Source organism: Myxine glutinosa, chromosome 3, assembly GCF_964187855.1.
Source record: "Myxine glutinosa chromosome 3, kmMyxGlut1.1, whole genome shotgun sequence".
Taxonomy (NCBI): Eukaryota; Metazoa; Chordata; class Myxini; order Myxiniformes; family Myxinidae; genus Myxine; species Myxine glutinosa.
The window spans coordinates 38,766,917-38,781,507 of NC_136263.1; the positions used below are offsets into that span (position 1 = coordinate 38,766,917).

The 14,591-nt window shown below is 43.3% G+C and overlaps 1 protein-coding gene across 4 annotated transcripts in view; it reads left to right on the forward strand.

The window, feature by feature from the left end:
* The window catches only part of BRD8 (bromodomain containing 8), a 149,039-nt gene that overhangs the window by 69,080 nt on the left and 65,368 nt on the right, over window positions 1-14,591 (forward strand). For all 4 annotated transcript variants that reach the window (XR_010983768.2, XM_068111037.2, XM_068111038.2 and 1 more), the window contains exons 8-9: window positions 7,583-7,710; window positions 10,121-10,297. Coding sequence is in view for 3 of the 4 variants with exons in the window: in XM_068111037.2 (XP_067967138.2) it covers window positions 7,583-7,710; window positions 10,121-10,297 (305 nt within the window). In the remaining variant the exon portion in view is untranslated. The remainder of the gene's footprint in view (window positions 1-7,582; window positions 7,711-10,120; window positions 10,298-14,591) is intronic.

Here is a 14,591-nt window from a genome sequence, read left to right on the forward strand (position 1 = left end):
TTGATATGATATACCAGTATACCAGTAGCCACTATAGCTGACTGCTGGCAAGAACGATACCGTAAAACTGATATACCAATCAGACTAGAATTAAAACACAATTACCCACATTGGCAGATCTTGAAATAAACAATAAATTGACCAGTTCATGTTGTATATAGACATGATAGACAACAAATACATTAACTATATACACCCATGTCAACTGAATGACAATACTACTGAAACATGATGATGTCTACTACTAATACTGCAGTAGGCTACATTCGACTAGCGAATGAAAACGCCATATCATTACATCATTTACAAACAATAGTCAGTTGCCTTCATTGTGGTCGCAATCACCCCTGCATTGACAGAGTGTTGTGCATTTAAGATTTGCTTTGACACACCTGCATTGTCCCCTGCAACCTTTCACACAATGACACTTTATCAGCTCGGAACAAGACATTGCTGCTTCAGGCGGTAGTGTCCACAGTGGTTCCCATTCATGTAGAGCGTTCTTCTTCCACCCCCATGCATCTGGGGAAGGCACCTCTGGAACACGCACATGTGACTGTCCCCAAATATGTCCACCTTGGTAGACTGTCCGTTTCACTTGTTGTAACAGTGCTGCACTTGTTGGCGGTATACCATCGAGAGATCTAGCTTTGGTACTGAACATGTGTTGCCTGGCTGCATTTACGCTGGTTTCTGAAGATGTCCTGTCATACAGCAGTACAACGAAGCACTCTAAAACTGACATGTACTCTTCGTTGAAACTTGATGGCGTTTCCGTAAGAGTGATGAAGACTGGAGTGACCTCGGGGAATGATTTCCAAATGTCGAAAGCAGTCTTCTTTCCTCTCCCCGCAAATGATGACACGGTGTCGCAACCAGTGAAGGCATGAAACATTGGAAGCGCCCTTGCTTTGTCATGGCCCAACGATGTGGCGATCTCATGAGCAGGGATGTACCAGAAATGCTTTCCTGTGCCAAACGCAACCCATATCTCCGTGTTCTCAAGACGTACAGCATTGGAGACGGCAAGAACAAGTACATCAGTGTCGACTGTCCGCAAGACAATTCTGCGATGTCCTCGGTTTGCTGCATCCATTGCATGGACAAACATTCTCGTGTCTGCTTCTTCGTGCGAACAAGGTGCCATAGCCGATACGTTTTGATTCACACGAGTACACAACACATTCTCTCCACATGTCGTGTACACATCCTTCTCTGTGGAGAGATTTTCCACCACCTATGGTTAGAAGTAGCGACAGTAAAGAAGTATTAGTGATTATAGATTCATATTGGTATAGAGCATTGGTATATCAGTAGTACGCACACTTGCTAACATGGTTAATGAAACTACATTGTATATTAAATGTTATGTACAATTATTTGCATATATTAAGAATTATATTAAGCATGGTGATTGGTGACGGTAATACCTGATGTGCCAAGAATTCGAAGAGCTCAGTCATGTTGTTGTCCAAACGCAGGAACTCCTGCCAGTTTCCTGGAATAGTGTTTGCTGCTGTTACACGTCTCCGAATACCTTTGCCTCGTTTCTCTCCAGCTGTGGATTTAAGGCTCCCTTGGATGTACATGTCCCAAACGATATCGACTCTCGAGACGTTTCGTAGCTGTGCTTTGATGTACGGCAGAAACACTAGGGTAGCGTATTCCTGGAAGGTTTTGGTCCCTACTGGTCTCAACATGTTGACGATTGCTGCTCCATCCAATATGATGTACAAGCAATATTAGCTTTTGATCCTGTAGCTTGAAAGCACAGTGATAGACACGTTGTGTAAGTTTTGACGTCATTGCTTCGTGCAGCGGACTACTTTCTGTTCCCATTATGTCACAGAAGAAACATGTATCACTGCTTTGATCTTCACTAGCTTGTCGACGCATATAAGGACCATCTCCTTTCTGACTGGTGCATGGTTCCACCGGTTGTAGTCTTGTCAGCCTACTAGCAGAGTACTTCAAGCGGCAGGAGTGATGCCATTTGGCACTATGTTTGGACAACGTATTTGCAATGCCATCGCCCTCATCAAGCTGTGATATATCTGTAGCCACCGCTAGCTTGCCCAAGTCATGAAAACATTTCAAATTGTCAGCCAATGTGTCATAACCAGCTCCCACATCTGTTCGTTTTGATAGTGCAGGACACTGAAGTGGTGCAGTCGAACGTTCTTGACATAGCACACATATTGTCCAATCAATAGGTCCTGGTGTGTTTCGAGGTGAGGACAGCTTGTCATGTTCAATGAGCTTACACTTTTTCCGTGTCGACATTGTGGGAGCTCCAAAGGTTCAGACTTAACACCTGGATGGCATCATTGGCGCCATACATGTAGACCTGACAGAAAAGAGAAAATAATTGTTTCTGAATACAGTTAATAGCCATATTAGAAAGTAAGCATTCACCTTTCCGACTGTTGTCATCGTGAATATTCCAAATTGTAATCCGGTCAATTGTTCGTCGATTGTTGACAATTTCGACATAAACATGCCCTTTATGCTGAAATATATGCATTTTATGAAAGAATTAATGCTGTAATTGGATTCCTTGTGTCTGAAAACATACAAAATGATGTTTTATTCATGTCTGTAGCTTGAATATTAAAGAAAATATCGGGTTTCATAGAAATTCACGGCTCGGCTGGTGGCCATCTTGGATTTTGGCCAAATATGGCCACCAGGGGGATTTATTTCTTGGCACTATATCTGAAATCGATTATTATGTATTCAAGATGAACTGTACGAAATTTGGTGCTTTTACCACAATCTGAACAATTGTACTGATATTTGGCACTTAGCTGCCCCGCTATTTTAGCTTATCTGGAATTGGAATTCCAGATAAGGTATTGTCATTGTGCACCATCTGTCTGTCCCTTCGCCACCTTTATCGACTTTTCCGACCAAATCGCTGGGCTGATCCGGCTGAAATTTGGCAGAAAGGTTCTGTTCCTGACTAGTAACTGGGATTGCAAATCTCGTTCCGTCACTTTGACCGGAAGTGTGTCAAAATGGCTGAGTTGGTCAATTTTTTGGAAAATCGCGTAAATTCCGTAAAAAAATCTTCTCCAGACTCACTAGATAGTATGTTACCAAATTTGGGTTACAACATTTGGGCAGGGGCCAGATAAGCTACAGGTCCAGTCATCCTATTTTTAAATTGTATTGCCATTTATATCTCTCAAATTCAACTACCAACAATTGATGCGCCCCTTAATTTGCTGCTCACCATGCTCCACCCACAATTTCTACCATTGCACCTGCTCAAGTTTGGTGTGAGTTTGAACCAACAATTGGGAGCAGACTTGCAAATGCACATTCAAACTTTACCCTGGTCAGGCTGCCAGTTAGTGCAGATTGAGGGGAAAAGTCTCAAATAAATAAATAATGGAATACAAGATAACATACCACCAGCCCGCCATCTAACACTTGGCTGCCTAATGCCATAATGTTGTAGAGTTGTCCCTGTTTTTATGACACCTAAATATGCAAGCAGAATTGTCTTTTCTTTGCAGAGAAGGGCATTTGGTTTTTCAATTTTTTTATTTTTTATTTTTTTGAATACAAAGTCTAGGCTCGTGAAAGAGCGAAGACATAAAACACACAAGACCATAATCAGAAACGCACATAAAACATATAATAAAGGGAGTGGGAGACAAGAGGGGGAGAGAGAGGGAAGCATACAAGCACAACAACAGTAGAAAACGGGGACATCGGTAGATCTGTGGAAGGGAGAGGGCTGAGGGGTGGGGTAGAAGGTATAAAATGGACACTACTACAACTTTCAGGAAAGAAAACGGAATTTTAAAAAGGTGGATTTGGGGTGTATTAACGGAGATGAAAAAGAGCAAGGTTTTGGATGGGGAAAGATGAGAGATAGTGGTGAACAGCTGTTGTTAAGACCTGGAGGGAGGAGAGGGATTGAAGGGAGTGTGGGAGTTTGTTCCAGTGGTGGGAGAAAAGAGGTATGAAAGAGTGAAGGTGAGCAGAGAGCCGAGATTTTGGCAGTTTAACCATTAGAGGCTTGCTGGCAGATCTTGTGCGACCTGTAGGAATATTTGGGGGACAGAGCACAGATAGAGCAGGGGGAGCAAGGCCGGAGAGGAGTTGGTAGAAGACAGAAAGACCACCTACTTGCCTGTGGTGAGAGAGAGAAAGGCCCTTAGAATTGGCTTCATCGTGGGAGATGCCAATGATTCTGAAAGCTTTGGTTTTGACAGCATGAGGCTGAGCTAGGTGTGAGGCAGGAGCACCAACCCAGAGGGGAGAGAAGTACTCCTTCAAGCTATGGGTGAAAGCTTTGTAGTGGTGAGGAGCTCAAAAGTGTCAAGAAATGACTTGACATGACGGAGGATGCCCAATCGGCAACTGGCTTTGGAGGCCAGCTTGGAAATGTGGTTTCCCCAGGAAAGATCATGGCAGATCGTGAGACCCAAAAGCTTGAGTGACAGAACTTCTTCGAGGGGATTGTTGAGAAAGTAGATGGGAAGGTTTTCCAGATGTTCTTTTCGGAGAGACGTAGTGAGAGTGAGATTTGTCAGAATTGAACGACATGTTCCACTTGTTTGACCAGTTTGTGATTTTGTCCAGGTCTGCAGAGAGTGAAGAGGCTGCTGCCTGCTGATCTGAGGGTTGAGGTATGGGGTGGCAGAGAGTGGAGTCATCAGCAAAGAGACAGAGAGGATTTTCAGAGAGTCGGAGAGATCATAAATGAAGACCAGAAAAAGCACAGGGCCCAGCACACTGCCTTGAGGATCTCCAGCCTGGACAGGAAGGGGAGATTAGAGAATTCCACTCAGAGCCACACATTGACGATGACAGGTGAGGAACTCCTTGAGCCATGCGAAGAGATTTCCCTGGATACCATAAGAGGAGAGTTTTGAGAGTAGGGCGTGGTGCCAGACTATCAAAGACACGAGATATGTCAAAGGAGACTGCTCTGATTTTCTGTTTGGCATTTAGGACCTCCATCCATTGCTGAGACAGCAGAAGCAGCATGCCCATAGTGGAGTGGCCTGGTCTGAACCCAAATTGATGATCTGAGATTAAGCCATTGGAGAAGAGGAAGGATTTAATATTTATTTGTACTAGTAGACCCACTGCCTATGGCAGTGACAGGAAGGGCCATGTTATTATCCTTTCTGGGGTATATAGATTGCAGTCGATCTATGCGCAGGTCTGTCATTGTGTGATGGGCACGATAAGAATATAATGCCTCAAGGACATCAGGATTCCTCCACATTTATTTTAGGTTTCTGTTAAACAGCAACAGTGACTGTTTTAAAAGGTGATCATGCGTGTTTGTGATTTATAATATTTATGTTTTTACTTCTGGTATAAGCTTGCACCATGAAACAACATAAACTATTTATACACATTAGCACGGTGTTTGTCCACGGAGAATTTAAACCCCTTGAGGAGAAGGGGATATTATTAGTATTAATATTGTTTTGTAATGACAATATTATGCTATTATCAAAAGTTTTGTTATTACTTTTGTTGTTGGAAGCGGTCGTGGTATCATGGTAAAATGTCACATTTAGCTATCTTAACATGCACATTGCATATACACCTTAACATGGATTTCGCCCAAGGCGAAAAACCACTTTGGGGACGAGGGGGTTGGCAAATGAAGTTGCTGCAACCTTCCAGCGTGTGACCCTTAGTCCTCCTGTCAAGTTTGGTTGAGATTGCGATACATTCGGCCTTAACATATCCAATCAGACAGACATAGACAGAGACTCCGAATTGTGTATTTTAGTATGGTCACAAAGAGCAGAACAGACATTTCTGAAGCTTTTCGTCTTGAACTCGTCTTGTCACATGCAACAATACCAGATATGGAGATTCAAAGCAAGTTGTGCTCAGACCTGGTTCCTGATTGGCTTTTGCATTTGATGGAGTGCATTTAGATGTGCAAGCAGTAGCTGAATAAAAATGGGGGCAATGTCTCTGTGCTACCTTGGTAGAAGCAGGGAACCAAAGGTAGATGTGGATGACCTACGATATATGCAACAGAGAAGGAGGTGAACACTGATTTTGGGGGGGGGGGGGGGGGGGGCAAACCCCAATTTTTTTTACTGCCGTGAACAACCGTTAGTACATCACAGGTGAAAAGTTTGGGGTCAAGTTTCCTCGAAATAATGTGTAGTTTTGGAGAAGAAGTTCCGAGTGTTTACGTGCGGCATGACTGACCAACACCGCGCGATGCTGATACCTTACCTGAACAATTTTTGTTCCTGTGAACTAAAAATTCCAACATGTCCACATATCCAAAATATGATGAGGTCTGAGGTTGGTGTTGAAATCTTGAAAAATACACTTTTTATGAAAACTGACAGATGTTAGCAATCAGAAATTGAATATTATTTATGAATCCCAGTGCTGGTGTGATGCCATGTATGTAGGCTGTACATCCCAAAGACTGGAATACTGGATCAAGCAGTACATTCCGTTGGTGATCTGCAATGATTAATACAGTGTGCACATACCCAACCAGTTTGAGCACATATGCCAATAAGTTGGGTAATGTGCCCTTGTTAACTCCTGGGTATCTCACATGCACGATGAGCCAAACTAGGTCATTACTTGCATTTATTTTCCCTCCAGGGGTTTTCGATAAAATTGAAGTTGCTTCGGTGGGAAAAATGGCGGGAAGACACATATGCAGGCTTCCAAATATGAATAATTTATTTGCCAGAAGACTATGAGTATGGAAATCCCACACAAAAGGCACAATGAATGGACACTAACAAACAGGGACATTAAACCCTCCTGAGGTGCAACACACACAGCATCTATACTTGCTGAACTGGGCAAGAGCAACAAGTCAGGCAGGCAATGGAAGTCCCAGTTTTGACAGGCGGCATGAAGTGCTGTCAGTCCCGTACACCAGCGAATAAATCATTGAATGGTTGAGACCGGACAAGGATGACGCTTTTATGTCAGTTCTCCTGGCCTGGAGACGTCCATGTGACTGCCGCTGGGCACCAAACAGCCTCTCACTGCCCCATGCATGGCGACAGTGTCCTGGCCCAATCGGACGACACTGATTTTGCACTATTTGGCACCGTGGCCTACCAGGGAATGTAATTCAATGGCGTGTTGCCTTGACGTCACCAATTGGAGGCAACCATGCCGGAGGGCCGGAACTCTTCTCCAGTGCATGAGGGGATGTGGGTGGAGAGGCGGGCCGTGTGGATAGGTGTAATGCCCATGTCTACCTCTCACCCAGCCCTGCCTGGTTCAGCATAAGAGATGCATCTCAGGGCATCCTTAACCACTGTAGACTACTAAAGATTACAGCACGACTATATCAACCAGGACCACCTCTCCCCATCCTTGTGTTCTTCATATAAGCATAAATATAAATCTGTGTAACATAAAAGTTCTATAAACTGTGTAACAGATGTGTCTATGTGGTAATTCTAATAACTGACCTCCCTACTATTGCTCCCATCCCCACAAGCATAAACACTATGCATGTGTTTATATTAAGATATTTGAAAGCTTGGTAAGTTAAATTACACATAGTTTTGTGCAAAATTGTTGTTTTTTTTGTTTGTTTTGTTCGCAGCCCTACTAGCAGAAAAGAATGCTCCCCAAAAAGCCTCGTCTTTGGTGCATGTGAATCAGCTCGTGAACTCAAGCTTAGACTCATCCAGTCCTGCTGTTAATTCTACATCACAACTAGCCACTGCACAGGTCTGTACAGAGAAGTTTTCCATTGTAAGGGATTTTGCATCATTTTACTACTACAAACCCCCGCTTCTTACGGGAATGGCATGAAGGGAGATTGTGGGGGTGCAACTTTATCTTGTGTTTTACAACTTTAGAAGTTTGATTTATTCTTTAGCAAAAGCATCCAGTTTTCAAGTTCTGCAGGAGTGTATTAGTGGGTATGATAATTCATTGACTTATGATAATTCCCCACTTCAACATAAAAGTCTAATTCCCCATTTCAACATTCCCCACTTCAACATTCCCCACTTCAACATTCCTCATTGATAATTACCCACTTCAACAAAACATAAAAGTCTACCTAAATTTGAGGTGGCCACCCCAACTTGGTGGAATGTTACCATGCACGCCCCAGAGTACAACCACGTTTTCAACTTGCTTCATCCAGTAATTTAGGATTGCATATAGTAAAGAGAACTATGTACATTGGCCAAGCAGTTTTTGATTTGACAAGGTTTTTAGTACGGAGAGACTAATGAAACTGTAAACCACTGGCACTTGTAACACAAAATCTCACCGGGAATGGTGCTACAATATTTTTATTTTTAATGGAAATCGCCCCAAATAAGGCATAAAGCCACTGTAGGTAAGGAGCTCAGGTAAGGTTAGAAAAAGATAACGATAAAGGAAAACAACATAAGAAAAATAGGGGCAATACCCCTGGGCACTTGCCTGGTAGGATAAAGCAGTATACTACACAGCTAAAGTTATTTGAAACGGTATTACGGTCATTTAGACCAATTTCAATGGTTGCTAGGAGACTGGGCAGCATGTAGAATCGTACAAACATAATCATAAGGCTTTAAAGTAAAATAAAAATGAAACAACAGATATATCATTAAATAATCACTCACAGTTGCCGATCAGAAATATTTTTACCTCCACCACCAACCACATTGGGAGAGCATGGAATGCTGTCGCCGGAAGTCAGCCAACTTTGTAAAGAAAATCTACAGTCGTGTCCATGAGCAAGATTTTGGTGTTCATGACAGTGTTGTACATAAAAATACTTCCGAACCCTCACATGATGGTACTCTATTGAATGTAATGAAATGGAATTCTGCCATTCTGAATTATTGTCTTGCTGAAATTTAAATGTGGATGTCCATGAGCTTTCTCAAACTTGATACTGCCAAGACTGATATGCAGATTCATGCCCCCTCATCCACTGTTAAAACTTTCAACACAAGATAGTGCAAATAGTGCATCATCGCCTCATCTCAGTGTTACTATTGCCTCAACTCTTTCCTATATTTCACACATTGCTAAATTCTGTAAATATACTTTCTTCCATCTGCTTGTTATTGGTCAAATCCACTAATGCTTGAATTGGCGGACAACTGAAACTTTTGTTCTGCTCTCATAATATCTCTCATCATATATTTGGTGTTCAAACTCTGTTCGCAGTCTTATCTGCTTCTTTCAAGCCCTCCTTAAACTCAATCAGAATATGGAAGATGAGAATATGGAAGGTCAGAATATGGAAGCTCAAATTTGATCATAATTTAGATCAATCCACTGATGTTTCTGGCTGATTGGTCATCATCAGTATAAAAAAAATAAAAAAAAGTATGAAGGGGATTTTTTTGCAAGAGTCCTGATCAAGAGGCACTGGTCCATTCTGTGCATCCATTGCACAGTTAGCAATGTTTTTCAGTTGTAGCTGGGAAAGAAGATATTAAAGTTAAAGTGGAAACTTTCAGCTTAGTTACTTCTGTCACCTAAGGTGGACGGAGGTTATGTTTTCACCTCTGTCTGTTTTTCTGTGAGCAGGATATCTTGATGTTATGGACGGATTTGGACGATACATTGTGGACAGGTTAGGTGTGTGACGAGGATTAATTGAATATATTTGAGTGAATATCTGGATACGATAATTCTGTTTTGCAAGTTCATGGCGGAATACAAATAGCTTACAACTGTTGCTGATCACTTATCAGATCTCGTCAAAAACACATTTCCCAATTCAAAAGCTGCTGCAGAATTTGCCTGGTTAAGGTAGCTGACTTAACATCTTAGGGTCTTGAGAGTTTGAGTCTCTTTTGTGCCGTCAAATAACACCAGGTGGGTTGACTAAGCCTGCCATCCTTCTGAGGTCAGTAAAATGAGTACCAGCTTCCTGGGAACAATGGGCACATCAGCAGCATAGCCACACTCCCAGCATTGATGCAATCAGCAGCCAGAGGATGCTTACAAAATAATAATTTCATTTCTTGATATTATCTGCTCTTTCTGGTTTTGTATTTTCATAAATGACATGTGGAATGCCACTTTTCTCTCTCCCCAGTCTCGCTGGGGTACACACACACGCACGCACGCACGCACGCACACACACACAAAGTTTAAAAAATGCACTATCATGCTCTATATGCAGGTTTCACCATCAGTTGCACGTGCAGTCCTATCGGGCATGGCTGGCATGGACTCTCAGCTTCCACATGATCTATGCCAAGACACAGCGGACCACCTTGAAAGATCAAGCCCCCCCATTTCACCCGTACTGTCAGAGCTCTTGAGGAAGCAAATTAATGCAGCATCTGAGGTCATTACGGTACGTCATTTCCATGAAAGACTCACTTTTGTGTTATTTATGTGCCATTAGTTTAAAGCACTCCTGCATTTCAGTGCAGCCTTAGTGCCCCTGCAATAGCTTTTAATTCTTTAACTATTTAAAATAATTTGGTTTGGGTTATTTTTGGGCAGGCTGTCTTTTCAAAGGTAGCAATTTTACATTACTTTCAGTGAAGAGGCATTTACATTGTATGCATTTGTATTTATCCCGTCAGATAAGTGCATAAGTATATATATTGTTGTGGATATGAGAATGTATTTTTTATTTATTGTTGTGGTAAAATGTTGTTGTAAAAGGTTGTTGTAAAATATCACCCCTCCTCCCTCCGTTTGTGGTTGTATAAAGGTCAAAGGGCGTTCCCGTAGTTAGTCCATAAAACATACATGCAGGACACGATATATCTTTTTTGACAGTTATATCCTTATTATGTGTTTTTAGAGTAAGGCTGTGTCTCCCATTAATTGAAATACTCCATTGCACCAGTGAAAGAGATAGATTCCCTTCATTCCCACTCCCAAAACTTCCATTCCCATTCCCAAAACCTCCCTTCCAATTGCCTTCCGCATTTTGGGCGGTTTTCTTCAACCACCATTGGCCACGAGGCAGGGTTGGGGAAGAAAGGCGTGTCTCCACCTCGTCATAGAGGGGAGGAGTGAGCCAGCCCCACTCGACCAACCATGAGCCAGGGGTTTGGCTAGAGAGGGCGGAGGAAGAGCGATCGGGGAGGTTCGAAAAGGTTGAGGGGCGGGGGCATATATAACCCAAGGCAGGGCGTGTCCAAAGAGAGATGCGCTTTTACAGAGGAGAGCAGAAGACAGAAAGGCCTTGAGTTGGACTAGGCAAGAGAGGAAGTTGTTGGCCTGGGTGGGACTAAGGAAGAGGGAGAAAGAGTCCTGAAGCTTGTGAGGGAAGGAGAGAGAACCCGTCACACCAACCTCCACCAAGGCTCCACCAAGCGTTCACCTCCACCAAGCTCCGTGTTGGCTCCACCAAGCGTTCACCTCCACCAAGCTCCGCGTTGGCTCCACCAAGCGTTCACCTCCACCAAGCTCCGTGTTGGCTCCACCAAGCGTTCACCTCCACCAAGCTCCGCGTTGGCTCCACCAAGCGTTCACCTCCAGCCATCCACCTCCTGTCATTCCCCGCGTGAGTCAGTGTCTTGTTTGTTCTGTCCTGGGTTAATTAAGACTGTAGGTAAGCTAATCATTTTCACTGTGTCACCTGCGTCTCATGTGCCTGTAAATAAACGTGACTGCTTGCTTTTTGCTTGTGTGTAAATAATAATAAACCCAGTCACTCTTCTGTCCGTCTTCTCGTTTATTCCTTTTCCTCTTTACATTGCGTCGTTTTCGTCTTTTCCCCTCATTGAGCAGCTGCGGTGCGATCCGGCCAAAGTTCGGGTGGAATCGGGTAAGTTTGTTAGGTCGCGGTCACCAACCGCTCGGTCTATAACATCTAACCGCGATCTGTAACAATATATATTATAACTATATATATATATATATATATATATATATATATATATATATATATATATATATATATATATATACAGTGGTACCTCGGCTTACGAGTGCCCCAACGTACGAGTTTTTCGGGATACGAGCCGTCGCTCGGGCGGTTTGTTGCTTTGGGATACGAGCCGAGATCCGATGTACGAGCTCAAAAAATTTATTTTTTTGAATTTTCCGGTTGTGGCTTCCGGTTCCGGTCACGCGGTTATCTTGCCGTGAAAGCATCTCTGCTTGGATATAAAACACGCAATCGTCGAAATACATGAGCGAGGAATCTCCTTGCTCCAGCCGGTGACGTCATCGGCGGGGATCCCCGCCTCCAGAGTGGCTGGTCACGTGACCGCCAAAGCGTGTCGCGCGTGCGGGTATAATGAGCTACACCTGTGGATCACGTGACCACGGAAGCACGCCTCGCTTGAGAGGCATGGCTTTCGGTTTGCGTTTTGCTTTATAAGGCGCGATAAATGGGCTTTTGAGTGTTAGCGGTTCATGGCGTTGACGGTTCATGGCGGTTCATGGCGGTTGACGGTTCATGACGGTTCATGACGGTTCATGGCGTTGACGGTCAAAAACCCATTACATCAATTTTACCAGGCACTGTACAGTAAGTACAGTGGACACCAAATGCACGGTGGAAGGCTAGAAGTAGAAGATCGTCCAAGACAAGTGAGAATAAGCCATACTTTGGAGGAGATGACGTCATTCGCTGGTCCGATAACCAAAGATGTGGTATAAAAAACCAGGTGAGCTAACAATGCAGCAATGAAGGAATTCGGCCAAGGCACCGGCACACAACGACCTACCTACATCGAAAGACTCAATGCCAATGGTGACAGAAGCCAAGACGGCCGGCTTAAACACCGCCGAAAGACCATGGTGTACCAACTTACGATGCAGAACATCTTGCACTTAATATGATGACAACAGGTGCCATCCTCTGACGTACCATTACAGGTACAGGTACAGTACACGTGAGCACAGAGCAAAAGTTCACTGAAACCGAGATTAAGAAAAAAGAAAAAACACCTCGTGGTCCGTGCTCGATATCCGAGTTTCAATCTTTTCAAACACATGATGCTCTCGGTCACGGTATCTCCTGCGAGCTGCTTCTCCTTCAACCACACAAACAACAACTTCTCCATATCTTCATGGATAGAGGTCCGGAGCTTTGAAATAATCGTAACGCCCTTGGCTGGCGTTATAGCCTTTATGGACTCCTTCTGCTTCAAAATCGTACATATCGTAGAAGGAGTACGATCGTACTGCCTCGCCAAGTCGACAACACGCACACCTCACCTGGCATGCTCTTCTCCTCTGCTTAATAAAACCAGTTTATTTCTTTACATTCTCTTGTATTATGTACAGTATATACGAGGTCGTGCTTGTTTATACATTATTTGTTATTTATAAAGTACATTTTTGTTATTTAAAAGCACCTAACAAAAAAAATTGGTGTTTTTTTTTTGAGGCTGGAACGGATTAATAGCATTTCAATGCATTTGAATGGGAAAATTTGCTTTGACTTACGAGCGATTTGGCTTACGAGCTCCGTCACGGAACGGATTAAACTCGTAAGCCGATGGTACCACTGTATATATATATATATATATATATATATATATACACACACACACACACACACACACACACACACACACACACACACACACACACACACACACACACACACACACACACACACACACACACACACACACACACACACACACACACACACAGTCACGTGAAAAAGTAAGTACACCCCATGTAAGGTTTTGACTTTTTCAACATAGTTCAACATACAGCTATTTGATCTTCATTTCAATAATATTGATAGACTAGCCGAAACCCGTGGAACATCCACGGAAGGGAGGATGTGGTGTATGGCTAGAGTGTACCATTATGGATGGCATAGGGGATTTGCTTGTCCGAGTAAGAGTTAGGAAGAAAGATGAGAATGAAGAGTGTGTATATGAACAACGATCGCTGACACCGGCACAAATGCATGCTCTGGATTGTCCACTCAGTGGACGGCTTGCTTTCGCCTTCGCCTGTCCAATCAGCGGACGGCTTGCTTCGCCTTCGCCCAGCAGACGCCGATACGATGGCGTCGTAAGATGGCGTCGTATTGGCAGTTAATCGGATGCTTTTGGGCCCCAACGTCGGCTAATTCAGATTTTTCGAGTATGGCTGTACGTGATAAACAAAGAGCGCGGTTCGTAGATCGTAAATCCAATAGTGCCGTGGGCATCGGGTCACTGGGTGCGGCGTAAAAGGGATAACAAAGTCGAGTCCTTACGCTATTATTATATAGAATATAGATAAAGGTGATATAATATAACAAATATCATGAAACATTTACATTTTGTAGTCCATTGTATAATTTAAATAAACATAAATGCAAATTTCGCATGTGGAAAAAGTAAGTACACCCTTGGCTCTAATAGGTGGTATTGCCCCCTTTGGCAGAAACAACCTCAAGTAGGCGTTTCTTATCACTGTCTACCAGTCTCTGACATCGACTGGGAGAAATTTTTGCCCACTCATCCATGCAGAATTCTTTCAGCTGTGCGATGTTTGAGGGGTTTCTTTCATGCACAGCTCGTTTCAAATCCCCCCACAACATCTCACAGCTGAAAGATGGGATTTAGATCCGGACTTTGACTTGGCCATTCCAGAACCCTCCATTTCTTTCTTTTCAGCCATTCCTTGGTGGATTTACTGCTTATGTTTAGGGTCATTGTCATGTTGCAAGGTCC